The 16120-nt window shown below is 39.1% G+C and overlaps 1 protein-coding gene across 1 annotated transcript in view; it reads left to right on the forward strand.

Moving 5' to 3' along the window:
- Positions 1 to 5785: 5785 nt before the first annotated feature.
- Positions 5786 to 16120, forward strand: part of LOC146480090 (uncharacterized) — a gene marked incomplete at its 3' end in the record, with an annotated part of 176502 nt that continues 166167 nt past the window's right edge. Inside the window, exons 1-2 of the mRNA XM_085110092.1 lie at positions 5786 to 7443; positions 13839 to 14012. Coding sequence (XP_084966218.1) covers positions 7389 to 7443; positions 13839 to 14012 — 229 coding nt within the window. The remainder of the gene's footprint in view (positions 7444 to 13838; positions 14013 to 16120) is intronic.

Consider the following 16120-nt stretch of genomic DNA (forward strand, 5'->3'; position numbering starts at 1 on the left):
CACCGACGTATCAAGAAATGGTCCATTGTAGTGAGTCAAATTCGTCTTCACAAGTCCAAACAAAAGCCTTTTGTTGTTTATTGCGCTTAGGGAATTGTTCCGAGACTCGGCGAAGATGAATTTCAAATTGTCACAAAATTGTCGGCGTGTCAAATTAGCGACACTAGGGGAGAGGGGTTTGGAAAGTTGCGGAAGGTTTACTATTATTATGACCCCAAGCAAGAAACCTGGAAATGCTAAATTATTTTATACGATTTTGGATCAGTTGATAATAGTGTGCAGCACAACGCTGCAAAACAGTGAAGCTTTTATCGATGGTTTCACTTCAGGTCAAGAGTTGTGAATTTCAAAACTAACTTGTTACTCGTAAAAAAAAGGAAAGGAAAGAAAAGGATTCGTTTATGAAAACTCGCGCTTTGGATTGGAAAAATCGCCCGATTAGACCGTTTGATTGAAAAGGATTAATGTGGTTGTTGTCATTTAGTCTTAAAACAAAAGTTTCGGTTGCTAGCGCGGCTCTTAAAGAAGAGGTGTTAGTTTAAAACCATCACGCTTTCACTCGCGACGCGACGCTTTCGCCAAATATGCAAATTTCGAACTCGTGCAGTCGTCGGCTATTTTTGAATTTCCCTCGTGAATTTCGCTATTGTCATAACAGCGAGTTTGAATTTCCCTCCTGAATTAATAAGCCTTTGTTTGGCGGTAAAGCTATTGTTTCAAAATCTCCTTTTATGGCCGTATTTGCGACCCTAAACAAAGAGCATTGTCTTTGAATTTGATCAGCTTTTCTTGATACGGATTAATGTAAAACGTTTCAATCAAAATTACGTGATTGGGGGCCGTCCGTCTTTGCTTTGAGAATGAAACTGCACACGAAGATTCGTGCGGTGCTTCATCCGTGCTCTGCTCCTAAATGCAGTGATTGACACATCAGGTTTATGAGAAATCAATGTATCTTGAGGTCGAGTTTCGCGGTAAAGATGAATTCCTTAAAAAAAAAAAAGCTGTACGAAAACTTATGCTTGCGTGGCTTTTAATTATGATCATATGTCATCCTTCAATAAATACAAACGGTGGCGAGAAGAGCGCCCTATAAAGTACTTCGCATTCGCTTCGGGTTTCAGAGCGGTTCTTCCAAAAGCAAAAAAAAAAGTAATCACTCTCAGGGCCTGGGTTGTTCGAAAGCCGATTAACGTTAATCCACGGTTATAAGGGAACCGAGGTTTTCATCTTGTTGGCTGAAAATGTTTCTAAAAGCCAATTTTAAGCTTAACGGTTAAAGACTGAAGTCAAATTAAAAGCTGAAGGGTAGGAATCTTTTGGAAAAATCTTTATCGACTGGTAACTCAAACTGAATTTAAAGTTCACACTAACCCAGGATTAGGTTAATCATCTTTTGAACAACTGAGACCTGGTCAATCACAACCGACGACGCAAACACAAATACATGTAACCTGGCAACCGACATCAAGCGCGGGAAAATGCGTGCGAGCAAGTCAAGATGGGTTAAGGTTATTCCAAAGGTTCGCGGGGCTACTATTAGGAAAACAATAAAGTTTTTTTGTTAATTCCAGTAAAAAGCAGTAACTGTGTTTGGAAGGAACACCGCAACAAAATAAAAGTACCGGATCCTGAGGTAACGGATCTAATCAGTAACAAATTATAGAACTAACTCATGCAAACAAAGCAAGCTTGATTTCACGGTAGGATTCTTGACCGTGAAATAAGGCTTACTCTTTTACTTTTTTTTGCATAATTTATCATTTAATTATTTTCGAAACCAGAAAAATGAAATATTAAAATCCCCGCGAGTTATTGAGGAAACTAACATTTTGAAAATAAAAGTTGATTAAGGGGGGACTTAACGTAAACGCCATTTTACCGCACTTTACATAGTTTTAATGGAAATATCTCGTTCACGTTTCAAGCGATCCAAAAGCTCTATGTTCATCCCGTAAATCTATGTTGTGGGGTGTCTTGTGAATTTTGGGGTGATTTTTGGGTATATTTGGGAGGAGATAGTTTTTCTAGAAGGATTGGTTAAATTAAGAGAAATAAGAAATATTGAAGAATTAGTGAAGTTTTAAAATAAGAATTTGAAGTTAATAATTAATAGACGGATACCAAGTTAGTCCACTAGCAACCCGGGTCGCCCTTGCGTGGGTATCAACTGTCTGTTAGTGTTCCAAAAATCATTTTCTTTCTTCTATCCCTTCTTAAAACCACTTCAAATTTCATTCAAACTTTAGCCTTCAAAGGTTAACTTTGTCCAACCAATATATATTGGGCAATTAACAGACTAGCGGTTCCATCAGCCTTGCATCTGTAGTCCCGCTAGCGATGCGAAGTACAATGTAGTTTTGCAACACATTATCGGAATTAGGAAATGTACTGACACGTGGTGGGTAACCTATTGCAATTTTTACCGGTCTTCGTAATAACGAAAACGTCCGACAAAAGCCTCCCCCCCCCCTAAGAATATAAGCCCGCGGCCTTTTAGCTTAGTGTTCCAACATGTTCCCATCTCTTCAGTTCTGTTATCAAACTCAAACAAATAAGCCTTTGCCGAAAATCTGATACTCTAAAATCATTAGTACAAAATAAGGGCAAGCATTGTGGATTTTTCTGTGTATTGTCTAGATAGCGTACAAATATTTGCCTTATGGAGGGACGGAAATCGACAAGCGTCTGCGGTCAAATACAACGAACAAAGGAAGTGAGAGGCTACAACCGACCATATCGAAACCTTATGATTGTTCCAATATGTTGATCACATCGTTATCATTCAATCCGTTGTGGATCACGTGTCTGGGGCGATGTTTTCCCAAACTAACTGTACAGAGATGTTTGATGTGTACCCGGGTTGGAGGGGGATTAGTTCGTAGAGGTGCGAAGACCTTTTCTGGGTTTGAAATAAGGGGTCATGATTAATTTTCTTTTGGTTAACAAATAGCGATTCGGGACTTTTGGAGTTAAGAATTTTTCTGGAGACTTTTGGGGTTTTTTGCGGAGAAGAGTAGACTTTCTTGGGTTACATTCGCGGACTTTTTTTGGTCTGGTTGTCGCCTAATATGACTATTTATCTAACAACCTGGTTGAGTACCGTATTTATTTTTTGACGGTTACTTCTGTGGAAAATATATCCGATTAAATACTTCTTCTATTGCAGCTTTATACTTTGAAATAAAAGAAATAAAATAAATAAGTGCAACGTTTGTTTCTATTTATAAAGGGAACACTTTGATTTTTATGGGACCTCAAACTCTCGAGAAGCGTTTCTCACTGCCCAATTCCATTTTGAGAAGAGAACATGGTATTCAAAATTTCAATGCGATGCCTAGTGCCAGAGAGAAGACCAAGATTCAATCTTATGCTCGCAGTCGCTCTTGCATCCCTCGCTGAGGATCTTTTGGCTCGTCACGCAATCTCCCCCCCTCCCCCAACGAAGGAAAGAGGAAAGATCGCGTGACGAGCCAAAAGAGCGTCTGCGAGGGAGACTTGGTTGCTGACGGATTTCAGAGCAGCTTAGCCACTGTGTCTCCTAAGATGAACAGTGCCAAAGGGAGGTGTATTCCTCTCCCTGTTTGTTCAGAAACTGTCTACCGTCTTCTTGTGTTGAGCCGAGCTTAATTTTTGGACTCTTGGGTAGCGCCGGGGGGACGAATAGCCTCCCTCGGACGCTCTTTTGTCTCGTCACGCAATCTTTCCTTCCCAACCTTCTAGCTCCTCCTCGTTGGGGAGGAAAGATTGCGTGACGAGACAAAAGAGCTTCTGAGAGGAAGGCTAGACTGTACTATTTTTTTTTTACTATTTTTTGTACTATTTTCTAGCAAATACACACACACAACCTCCTCAAATGCACGAAGCAAGAAAACGGGTTTCTCTTCCAGCCTGCGTTGCGGGAGACTCGTGGAAACCATGGAGCACGAAAAGACACCAGAAAGGGAAGAGAACGACCGCTACACAGGCTAATTTCTGTTCTTCCCGTCCTGTTTTGGCCTTTCTAACCGTAACAAAAAGTTCTGGAAAATTCAGCGGTGGAGGAGTAAAGTTTCACGGATGAAACTCTTGCGGAAGCGAATGAGGTAGCTCCTGGTGGAACATGTGTTTTTTCACAATCAAAATCATAACAATGATAATAACGATAATGATGATCTATACCTGTATACAACTGATAACAATTAAATGATAGAAACAGCCTGCATAACAGGCGCTCATCTAATCACGCGCGAAGTACGAGACACCGAGCGTGAAGGGCGAGGAAAAGATCTTTCCCTCTCGCCTCGCGCTCGTATGCGTGTCTCGCGCTACGCGCTTTGCTAAATAATAGGGGCCTTCAGATTTGGCCACGAGTACGAGATTGATTACAGGTACGACTTTTCAAATCTAGTTTGCGTGGTTTAGATAACCGCTTGTCACATCAATTTTGTCTCTAGAGACCTCTAGAGTCTCCTTATCTGCTGGTAAACAACGAGTAGGGTGTGCCAGGGTGTGCCCATTTTTGTCTCGAACGATGGATTTTTTTCTCCCATTTTTGTCTCAAGTGGAGCATCAGTTTTCCTTATGGCGGCTTATGCATATGCGTTCTGGTTTAGCCTAGCAAGGATCTGAATTCACGAAGAACTCAAGGCAAGTTTTTATATTGCAATTATACTTCAGGCACATCTGAAATACGTATACGCGGGTCCATCGCCATTAGGACTCTCCCTTCCGTATTGGATTAGCTCTGATGGAACCATAGAACAAGCTGGAACTTGGCGATGTTACAAATTTGCTGATCAATTCATTAATTAAGTTCTGAATGATACTTTGATAACGAAACCGCGGACTACCACTCCCACCTGTTTTACAAAGTAATCTGAGTAGCACGTTGGATCTTTGCTCATTAAAGCCCAAATAAGATTTATCACCTTTGGCATTGCTTCGTACCTACACGATAGGTTTTAGAAAGTGAGGATGTCCAGAAACCAAAGATTCAATTTTACAACATTCTGCGAATCATCATAATAAAAATAATTAAAAAAAAACCCTGGATTGCCTCGACTAGCTTTCACCATTTGCCCTCCGGAACCATACGATATTTTCTTAATTAATGAAGATTGATAGAAAAACGATCGTTTAATCCAGTGCTTTTGAAATTATTAATTCCATTAAAGGTTTAGTAAGCAATTACGACATTTTCGAGAAAAAGATTTGCTTCAGCTTACGATTTCATTTTGGTCAGTGGCGAAAGGATGCCAGGATAATTGGGACGCCATGTGAGATCAGCACTTTCGGAACAACCGCTGCGACATTCACTAGACAATCTGAATCGAGGAATTTATTACCCACTTTTTCACAGGAAATCTGAGGTGAAACAACGAGCCCTTTTAACGCAAATTTGACACAGAAATGAAAGATGTTCAGAGCCGAGTTGACCTTCAGTGAAAGCGTTAAAATTTAGTTTGTAAAATTGCTAAAACATCTTATTCAGCAAGGGTATTTGAGGTTATCTTCGAATCGAATGTAGAACGTGATCCTAGTCTTTTTTGAACACCAGCACTTCCAAATCCCAGAGGGAGGGGGGTACTTAAAATCATGCTTGGGTATAGGGGTGCCGACGGGAGTTTAAACCTCCGACCCTGTTTAGGACAGTATACCCTGTCCAGAGGCCATCCCCAGGCCAAATAAGGGTAGGTACTTCAAATATGGCAATAAGGGGGTACGTCCCCTCCATCCTCAGAGACCCAGGGGCAGTTAGTCGGGTAGCAGGGATTTTCGTGGGCGAAAGTTTACAGTAAACTTTCGCCCACGAAAATCCCTTCTACCTGACTAACTGCCCCTGGGTCTCCGAGGATGCCTCCCCACTTGCGGGTTTCAAATTGTACACTGCGCAAAACATTCTCATAAGGTGTTGAGGAGTGTCTCGACAGGTTAACAAGCTGCTTCCGTAGGTTGGTCGTAGTTTGTTACAACAACTCCCATTGCGATTTATTGCGAGCGAAACCTGGACTATTGATCTGGGCATATCATTCGCACGCCCCAATCAGCAACTGGGAGGATTATTAACATTTCGTAATTTTACAAACCCTGGACTATTGACCCTCCTCTGTTGAAAGAGCCGTCTGTTTTCGGCCCTCGACTGTTATTCCTCAATGACTTTATTGAGTAACGCGTGCGGGGGAGGGGAATGTCAGTGGAATTTCACACTTCCAAAAGAGGGTAGTGAGCACTAAAAATGTTAACAAAATCAACTTAGTTTTGTGCTTTGTTTTAAATAATTATGCAAAATACAACAAGTCTTAATACTTTTTGCATTTGCAGGAACGTGTGAAACCTACAATTTTAATACCTCCAAAGGGAATAGTTCTTTAGACCCGTCAACTGACCGAGCCTCGTGCCTTCACGATTTTCCTAAACAAGGATTAATCCTTTGTTGATATGTAACGTATTGGCAAGTGTCTTAAGAATTCGCAAAATGAAAAAATTGGTATTGCCAAAAATACTTACCAGGACCGGCATTTATCTTTTGACTTTCGAGAAACGGGTCCCAGCCCCCGACAAGAATACTCAGCTCTCTCCTCGCAAAGCCCTCTTTCTTGTTCTCGCGCAACAGTCGACGGGCTTCGCGAGCTACGTAGACTACGCCAATTGTCTTCTTCTCTCAAGTTTACTCTTTGTTTTACTCTGCTTTTACGAGTTTTCGCTCCGTTTCCTGACGAAGTTTGTGAAGACTGAAAACGAGCAGAAGTCTTTAACTTCCAGTGACGTTTCCGGTGAAAGTTCCTGCAATGGGATCTTTAAAAAACAAGTAACAGATGTTCACACAGACACTCATGTTGCACTTTTGGCATTTTTAAGTTACCCATCTTAAAACGAATTTAGTAGAGACAAAAAAGCTGCAAATTAGAATGTAATCCCAACTTCCACACAAGAAATTAAATCATTTAAAAATTTTAAGGAAATCGTTCAGTTGAGTCTACGAAAGCCGGTAAGAAAATATTGGAAAGTTGTTCAGTAAAATCAATAAAATTCGCTTTACATAGCTTGCTAAGATCTTGTGCTCTCAGAAAGACCAACCTAAGCCCCTGGCCGTCCTCAAGTCGTACACTGTGTTGAAATTGAAAGTTACGTACGGGGAACCAACTACAAACATGAAACACATTCCGCTAGTGCTGAGGCTGAGTCCTTGGTGAACGTCACGGATATTTCCAGGTACCCTGTATTTGTCTCATATTTCCCCGTGACATCTTGTGCCTTGTATCTATCACTTTGAAATGTGATATACGCGGGTGTCAATCTGTTGTTGCTCAAAATCGTCTGAAGTATCTTTTTGTACTGCAGTTTGCCGCCGACTGTTTTGAGTTTGGTGTGTCGAAGCCTTTGGTGACGGACTTACTGCCTCGAAAATGAGGCCAGTGGTGGCGACGCTCGCGTGTTGCTCCTTCCTCATTGGGGTTTCGGGTAAGTAAATAGTCGAAGTTGAGCGTTTTGGGTGTTAAACTGCCATCTTTGGCCTTTAAGCTGTTTGCCATGCAAGGGGGGTATTTATCTCTAGAATGTTGATGAAGGTACTTGATTTTCGAAACCAGGGCAAATTATTTCACATGGACACTTTACATTTTAGTACAAAGTTACTCGACTGTTGTTTTCGCGATCTCAGGTTGAAGAGCTTTGTAAAATCCGTAATTCAATGATGCCTCCAAAGTTTGCTAAGCAGCTTTACGGGTTGCATAATTTCACTTTCTTAGAAGATTAATTCCTTTTAAGCTCTTGATTCAAATATCTTCAGTTGCATCGCATGGAGCTTCGCCTTATGTGGACTCTATCTCGCGCCTTAAGCACCACAGAGAGCAAATAGGCCTTACTAGGAAACAGATGAAAGCGACACATTCAAGACTATATAAAAAATAGCTTGACACAAACTCAACTGGGGTGGCACTTAACTTGCGCAAAGCATCGCTCCCCTTGGAAAATTACGCCGTTTGTTCAAACTAGCGTGTGTGTTCGTGATTTAGTCCTTCGTACACATTTTTTCCTCAAATAATGTAACATTGTTAGGTATCATAGCACGCGTCGGGGCTGTATCGTTTTGTTTTCATCCAATTTAAAAGAGAAGAGAAGAGATTAAAATTTGCTGATACTGTATGCTCTGATCTACGCCCGCTCTACGCAGCCACTCTCCCCGGGATACGGGCGATTAAAATTTTTAATGATACGCAGTCGCGGTTAAGCCGAACACAGCATGTTCATTGCTTTTTAACTGAGAAAAAACAATGACCTCTACCTTATATTTCTTCTGGAACAAACAGGCGCGCCGCAAAAACACGCACAATTTGACCGCTGTTGTGATATCGAGTCACAACACAGACAAGATTGCGTGACATGCTCTCAATATTTCGTGCTAAAAATCCCCGATTTTCCCGCAAAAGAGTGTCAAAAAAGTCCACATGGGTACTAGAATTTCTTTTGTCGTTTTCAGCGCTAGAAGTTCAGTTTCCAAAACATAAAAATGAGATCCTTCTTGGGTAAACAATAGGTGGATTGTGTCTGTGTCCTCTTAAAAGCAACGATCGTTATCGATTCCTAACAAATTTGCGATGAAAACTACTTTACTTAAATCACGATATGGCACAAAACAAATTAGAACATAATACTGGGTTATTTCCGGTATTCGTTGACGTTCTATGTGCCTTTAAAATCGTATCACTTCATTTATTTAACGGCGCTGAAACACTATTTAACTGTTTTTCATACTTGGTGACCGTTTACCAGCGATGAACTATTGGCCGATAAACTGCGTAGTCTAAAAAGTATTTTAAAAATGAAAACAAAATAAATTGATTCAATGTTTACTTTAGCCAGTCGGAGGTTTTCTTGGTCACTGTTGTTTCGGCGTCTTTAGCCGGGCGACAGATAAATTGATATTAAAGCATGGAAACTGACAGATGAATACTCTTCAAAACAAGATACTCATCTTTTTTCTCAAGCTGAAAAACGTCAATCGACGTAATTTGTCGTAAATGCGCTGCAAACGAGGTGCGTTCTGAATCGCGTGTCTTTTCATGCAGGCGACTTCTGCTCCGCGGCACGCCTAGTCAGTTCAAATGTTTTTGATATTATCTTGGTTGAAACTGTATCGTGCGCCCTTTTAATTTCCAGCTGAACATCACACAAACGAATCCTCACAAAAGCGCCGATCGAAGTTTTTGAAGAGAAAAGACCAGATACCGCCTGGAAGGTTTATTTTACAAGGACGCTCAACAGGATGGAATAGTTGGCTAATTGCTGAAATATTTAACAACTTTGATAGGAACAGTAGCGCTTTGAAGTCTCCCATCAGGGCAGTCTTTCATTTCGAACTCTCGCGAGACCTTTTACATCACAATAAACCGTGTAACATATTCAACGTCTAAAAATCGGACAAGATTATACGGTCGAAAATCTATCTTCTCAACAAATGAGGCTACCGAACATTGACTTACGCTAACTTTTGTTACACAGGTTTTTTCCATTAAGATCTATTTTAAAAGAAAAAAACTACTTAAAAAATCACATTTGGACACCACACATGCGCACATAATTTGTTTCCCGATCAAGGACGCGGAGCTAACTAGCTGTTCTATGTCGCTGAAAAATTATTCAATTCAGGCGGTGTGTTTGGGATCGCATTAAAACTATATACGATCGTATTCAATTATTCGTATTCATTTATTCAAAGGGATGAACCAAGTCCAAGTTGTTCGGGGTTCGGGGTGTGAGGATAAAATCTAAATGTGTGACCTATTCAACTGCAAGTAATACACTCGTGGGACTCAATTTTCTTAATTAAGCGTTGTGAATATAATTTGTGGGTTGTAAATGGTCGAAAAGTTTAACCCCTTCACACCCCTAGGGGCAAAATTTCAAGACGTCTAGTGTGTTCGTTATTTTTGAGATTTTGATTGAAAGTTATCCTATAATGACAGTTTAGATCAATCCCTCAGCGCAACGGCCTTCAATTTGCTGTACAAGTTCAATTTGCTGTACAAGGTGGTTGTAACTTTTGAGTTTGTGTGTAAAATCCTAAAGTGTGACCATTCAAATGAAAGCCAATGAGCGGTACTGTTCATTTTGCGTTGAACTCTTAGGACCCAATCGTTCAAGCTTTCAAGTGTACAAATGCAATGAACCCCTGTAGTGAAGTGATTCAATGGAGGTCACTTTTTCAAAGCTTTTATTTGATGTTGTTAGTCTTGCAATCATTTGCAACATGGAATTTTACAATTTTGATAAAATGCAGCTCGGTGGCGGTAAAATTTGACGCGCACTGCACGCAAGCAGTGCATAAATACAGAAGCACAAAATGTTCATGTGAGCAGCAATTGTGTTATTAAAAATTATTTATAGTAATCATCAAAATATAGTTGCGATCGTGACCACCAGGAAACTGTGTTTAATTAAGCTTACTTCTAACGAAAAGAGCACAAGAAATTAATAACATATACAGAGAGTTTTTATTTTTTCTACTTTTGGTAACTCGATCAGAATGTTGACATTGTTGAGATGTCTATCTAGAACACGAAAGACATTTTTTAGATTTTTTGAATGCACGTGGATCGCTTTAGCTTTGCAGATATAAAAAACAAAGTCACGAAAGGTCATTTTCTTCATAATTTTGATTGCATAAGATCACTATAGTGGTAACTGTTTCTTCTGCGCTGAGCGAAACAAATAAACAGAAGCAGACAAGCACCAAAAGTAGAATTGACAGGCCCGTAAAATGAAAAAGGGCGAATTAAGGTACTCATAGCTTGCTACCGTTTTGGCAAAGAATAAACTTCACATTCTTGACCCCTAACCTTGTTAACCGGATTATCAATCATCCGTATGTTTCACAATTTTCACTACTCCTGTGGTCATGACAGTCGTCAGTCTTAGGTAGAAAAAAATTCATGTGGGCTGCAAATGTGACTTAAAATTTGGCAATAATAATAATAATAATAATAATAATAATAATAATAATAATAATAATAATAATAATAATAATAATAATAATAATAATAATAATAATAATAGTAATAATACCTTTTTTTCTTTGTCAATTTAATATAGCGGTTTCCCACTAAGTAAGGACACCTATCTAAGAATATAAAAATAAAAATATGCATAAAACCTATATCATAACAAAAAGTTGTTTCCTTATCAACTTCTTAAAAGAATCTACGGATTGCTGTTCCCTCACTTTAGCATCTAATTTGGACCAGAGTACTGGTCCCAAATATCTTACTGAGTGTTTCCCAAAACCTGTGGTATTAACTCTGTTACCTATCCACTTCTTGCCATGTGGCACATAAGGCCTCAAGGTATTAACTCTAGGAATTACAAATTGCTTAGTTCTTAAATTGTATTCAGTATTTGTTATAAGAAAACAATCTCATTATATAATCTGGGCATAGGTGCCTCTTTACTTTAAACATCAGTATTGCTATACTGGCTCGCAATCTTGTATTCTGCAAGGTTAGTAATTTAGCCCTTCCCAGGAGTGTCTGATAAGATGAATCACTATCACAATAAATAGCCCTCACACCTCTCTCCTGTACCCTCTCAAGCTTTCTAGAATCACTAGCTTTACAGAAATTCCATACTGTGCCACAATATGTTAAATATGGGAGGATACCAGCTTCATACAGTTGAAACTTGGCACTTGTGGGCATCAAGTTACTCAACTTTCTAATTACCCCTACCCGTTGGCTGGCTTTCTTACATATATGTAACTTAGATGATCAGAAAAATTTAGTTCTCTGTCGAATACTATGGCCCAGTCATAAAATTAGTAATATTATGAGAGGGTTCGATCTGTATCCCATTAACTTCTATTTTGATCTCGTTCTCACCCTTATTTCTACTCAATAACATCGTCCCATACTAAGAAAATTCATACTAAGAAAATTCAAGTCATACCAAGCGGTTGCTTTAAGAGCACAATCCTGCAGTTTGGTTAACTAATTCCAGATTAACTTAATTCTCCTCTGAACAACTCCACCCATAAGATCACTATGACATGGCCAGAAAAAAAAAATCCTTCAGTATGAATGGAAGCAACTGTCAAAAGCAAAGGAACAAACAGATCGACTTTCAAATAATTAAATAGATGTAATCTGAGCCGAATTTTGAAAGCTTCCCTGTGAAGGTAAAACACACATTTCTTCAGGCCACCTTGCTCCACATTTGGATCGGCATAAGCCCAGTTAAAACCTACCAAACAAACAAATAACGACATACATCACATTTCTGACCCCTTAGGGTGTTGACCAGGTTATCGAATCACCATCCAAATCTTAGAAAAAATTTTACAACCCTCAATATTATCCTCCTACACTGAAAGCTCAAAAGTAGGCTGAAAAGAATTCATAGGGATTACGGGGATTTGCATGTTCAGATTTGGCAGTAATCTCAGATTAACTAAATCCTTCAGTGAAAGACTCGGCTCATAACATCAGCATGGCATGCTTACAAAACATGACAGAAAAATAATCTTCATGCCACCACCCTCTATAAATTACAAAGGAGGTTATATTAAAAACAAAAAGAAACAAATACAGAAAGGTATGGACAATCGGAGCTGAATATTTTGGAGGCTGCCATATGCAGGCAAATCATGTCTAGCAAAATAAAGCTTTCTTCAGGTCACCACGCTTGATAGACTTTCTAAAAGCCGTTTCCAATATTACTTTCCCTCTTTACTCTTTATGTTATGTTGGTTATGGTTCCCTTGCTGTTGCAACTTTGTCACTAAAAAAAGTTGACCTGTAGCAATTTGACACGCTTGAATGTGGAAGGACATAGTCCATGTTAAAAATAGACAAAGCAGCAACAGGGGGAAACAAACAAACCCACAGATGACTGAGCGTCGTATATCGAGTTCTTAAAATAGATATTGAGAGAATTTTCTCCTGACAGTCACTGAGTGGTGTGCCAGACTGTTTCTGACTTTTCTGAAAGGAGCTCATAATGACTTGATAAACATTGCAATAAGTTTTCAAAATTATTGGAAAAAAAAGAAAAGGATGGGATCCTGCCAGAATCTTTAAAAGGGTTGAGCTAATAAAATTAATGTAATCTCGTACCCAGATCGGAGAGCACATCTGGTAAAATCACGTAGCAAAAATCCTTTGCTCACATATTGCCCAAGATGGATTTTCAAGATCAATTCTATCGCTATAAATGTCTGTTATTTTTTACCTACCATATTCAGAAAACAAAGTCAAAGATTTCAAGTTTTTGGACAAAAAGAAAGCCACTGCTAAAAGTGTTGTTGACAATGGTGACCAAAGTGTGCATGCTGTACTACACGTACAAGTTAGTTGAATGCGTCACATTTGCCAAGCAAAAATTTTCACAAAGCTTTGAGCAGAGACAACGCTATAAAAATTGTATGTTGATATAGGAACTGGTTACAGTTTAATGATGAACCATTTAGTTTAAATTAATACAACTAACAAGCAACCACTTTCACATAAGGACAGAAGTGTCAAGATAGTCAAGTTGCATAAAAGTGGATGATGGAGACTTGCATCATGCTATTTTCATTGATCAATCAGATTAGAGAGCATGATTGATTTTACCAGATGTTTTCTCTGAAGACTAACAGTTGGGTACATGATTGTGCAATTTCAGAAAATATCCATACTTCCCTCAGGGAAGGTTTTCTGTTTTGCACCCCCTGTCCCCCCCAGGAAATTCCAGTTTAGCTTCATATTTTGACTTTTAAGACCCCCTCCATGGAATTTCCGATGACTGTCCATGGGGTGGGTATGGATTTTTTCTGGACCTGCACATTTAAAGTTAATGTTGTTTTAAAAATGCTTACTCTTCAGGACTCTTTTATGAGCAACCAGACCAAGGTCATGCGTGTTTATGGTGGCGTAGACTGGGATGTCCAGGAACTGGTGCCAGGTGTAATTCAGACACGGTGTGTCCAGGAATGAGCAAATGCTGTCTGCATAGTTGTGGCATTGCCTATTGTACGGCGCCAGCACCTACACACAAAGGTAACATACCTAGGCAGGGTAAATGGTTAGAAGCGGTATTTTATAATGGGATCATTTAAGTGATGTAGTTTATAACTTGAGAAAAAGACTATAATTGTTGGTGATTAAAGAGGCAGTGTCACCTATTTTTAGTGTACTTTTGAATAGCCAAGAACATATTTGTAGTGATGGAAACATTAAAATAATGGTCTTGTTTTGTTAACAATTGCCCTACCAGTGCACAGAAACTAAAATTAATTATTTCTGGCTGCGGATGGCTCGGATGAGAATGGATTGCAACTTGAAAAAATTGGCCAACTTTTTCAAGTTCATCCTGTGCATTTAACAGAAATCATTAAAAACTGATTCTAGTTTCTTCTTCCTCGGAATAATCACTTATTAACTTCCTCCCGGTGTTCTAAGAGAAATTTTACGTTAGAGAAAAGGTTCTTTATCAGACAACTGAGAACAGTTTTGAGCACAATACAGAGAAATCGCCGTGGCAGTGCCGCTTTAGATGAAGGCCTTTAGCCAGACAAAGCAACGGTAGGAATTTTGTGGCTATGTGGCCCATAAACTGTTAATGCCAGGGTCTATTCTCTGTAAGCATATTAACAAGTGGTCATTCACAGGACACCCAAATAAATAAATAAATAAATAAATAAATAAATAAATAAATGTCTTTATTTAAGTGTAGAAGTATTTAGCGCTGTAGTGCTAACTGGGGACACTATAAATCAGTGAGATAAATATGCAAACTGAAAATAACATTTGTTAAAAATCCCAACTGGTGGGAGGCAAATCAGTTGGCTATTTACAAAGCTTGACCTTGGAGTGGGACTTGAACCTAACTACTAGGCCACGCCGTCTCTCACTTTTTTCCACCCAGGGTTTTCAAAGGGTACCCAGAGTGTCCAAAGGGTCCCCAGAATCATCTATTCCAAATAACTATATGCCCCTTTCAAAATAAGCCCCCTGTATAACCTCTCCCTAGTAATCAGGGAATCTGAGGGTTTGCTGTCATTCTGTTAGCATACTGTAGTTTTTCATGCTGCCTGTTTTGACAAGACCAATCTATTTTGAAATGCAAAATAAATTCTCCTGAAAACAACTCTTCCCCAACATATGGCCCTGAAAACATCCTTTGAATAGAATTTTGGAATAGACCCTTCTCCAAACTAGCGGCCATAGATTTGAATGAGTTAAAATTGAACTGAATGAAAAACTGATACCAGCACTGGAAAGAGCACCTGTACTTTAGTAACCTTGCAAAGTTCAGCATATTAGGTGTTATATCAGCTTAGGAAATGTAAGATGACTGGGGGTTTGTATGACTGGGGGTATGTGTTAATTGTCATACCCCCAGTCATACAAATGTCTGTAAATTTTTCATTTTTCAACTTACATTTCTCAGCTGATATTACACCTGATATGCTGAAACTTTGCAGGGTAACTGAACTAAAAGTACTCTTTCCAGTGCTGGTATACGCTTTAAATTTATTTCATATTTCATGGCATCCAGACTCAGTTCAACAACTTTATGCCAGTTCACAAATAAGTTTTTTTTTTTTTTGGTGGAGTTCATTTCATAAGAATGGAGCACTGGTGGTGTGGCTTTAAGGTGCTGTGTAGGGGCGTCTCATATACAAGTGTAAGGGCATAAATGATGTTGCAGGGGTAACAGTCCACTTTGAATAGGTTAGTTTTGTTCTCAGGACAAAGAAATTGGGCTTTCTTGAAGTACATGGCGATCAAAACAGTTTAGAACACAGAGTTTCTCGGGGATGACACAGCAACAAGTTTTACACTTCAAAACAAATAGAAGTTATCAGATCAGATTCAAGATTTGCAGAGTCATGATCTGAGTGCAGATTGGCTGATTTTGGCTGATATAGTTCATTTGAAGAATGTTAGGCCTTTTTTTTCTCTGCGCGCGTGGGTTTGTCAACTTTGACCTTGTCACTGACAAGCATGGTTATGTTAATTTGTGCATCAGAAATTTTAAAAATTGTTTATTATTATTGTTAGTATTATCTTTTATTATGACCGCAAGTTAGAAAATTGGATGCTGGCCACTATTGGGGTTTGAAGGTTAATCATGTCAATTTTTTTTAAATTAATGACACATC

This window comes from Pavona decussata, unplaced genomic scaffold, assembly GCF_977016875.1.
Source record: "Pavona decussata unplaced genomic scaffold, jaPavDecu1.1 SCAFFOLD_56, whole genome shotgun sequence".
Lineage (NCBI taxonomy): Eukaryota > Metazoa > Cnidaria > Anthozoa > Scleractinia > Agariciidae > Pavona > Pavona decussata.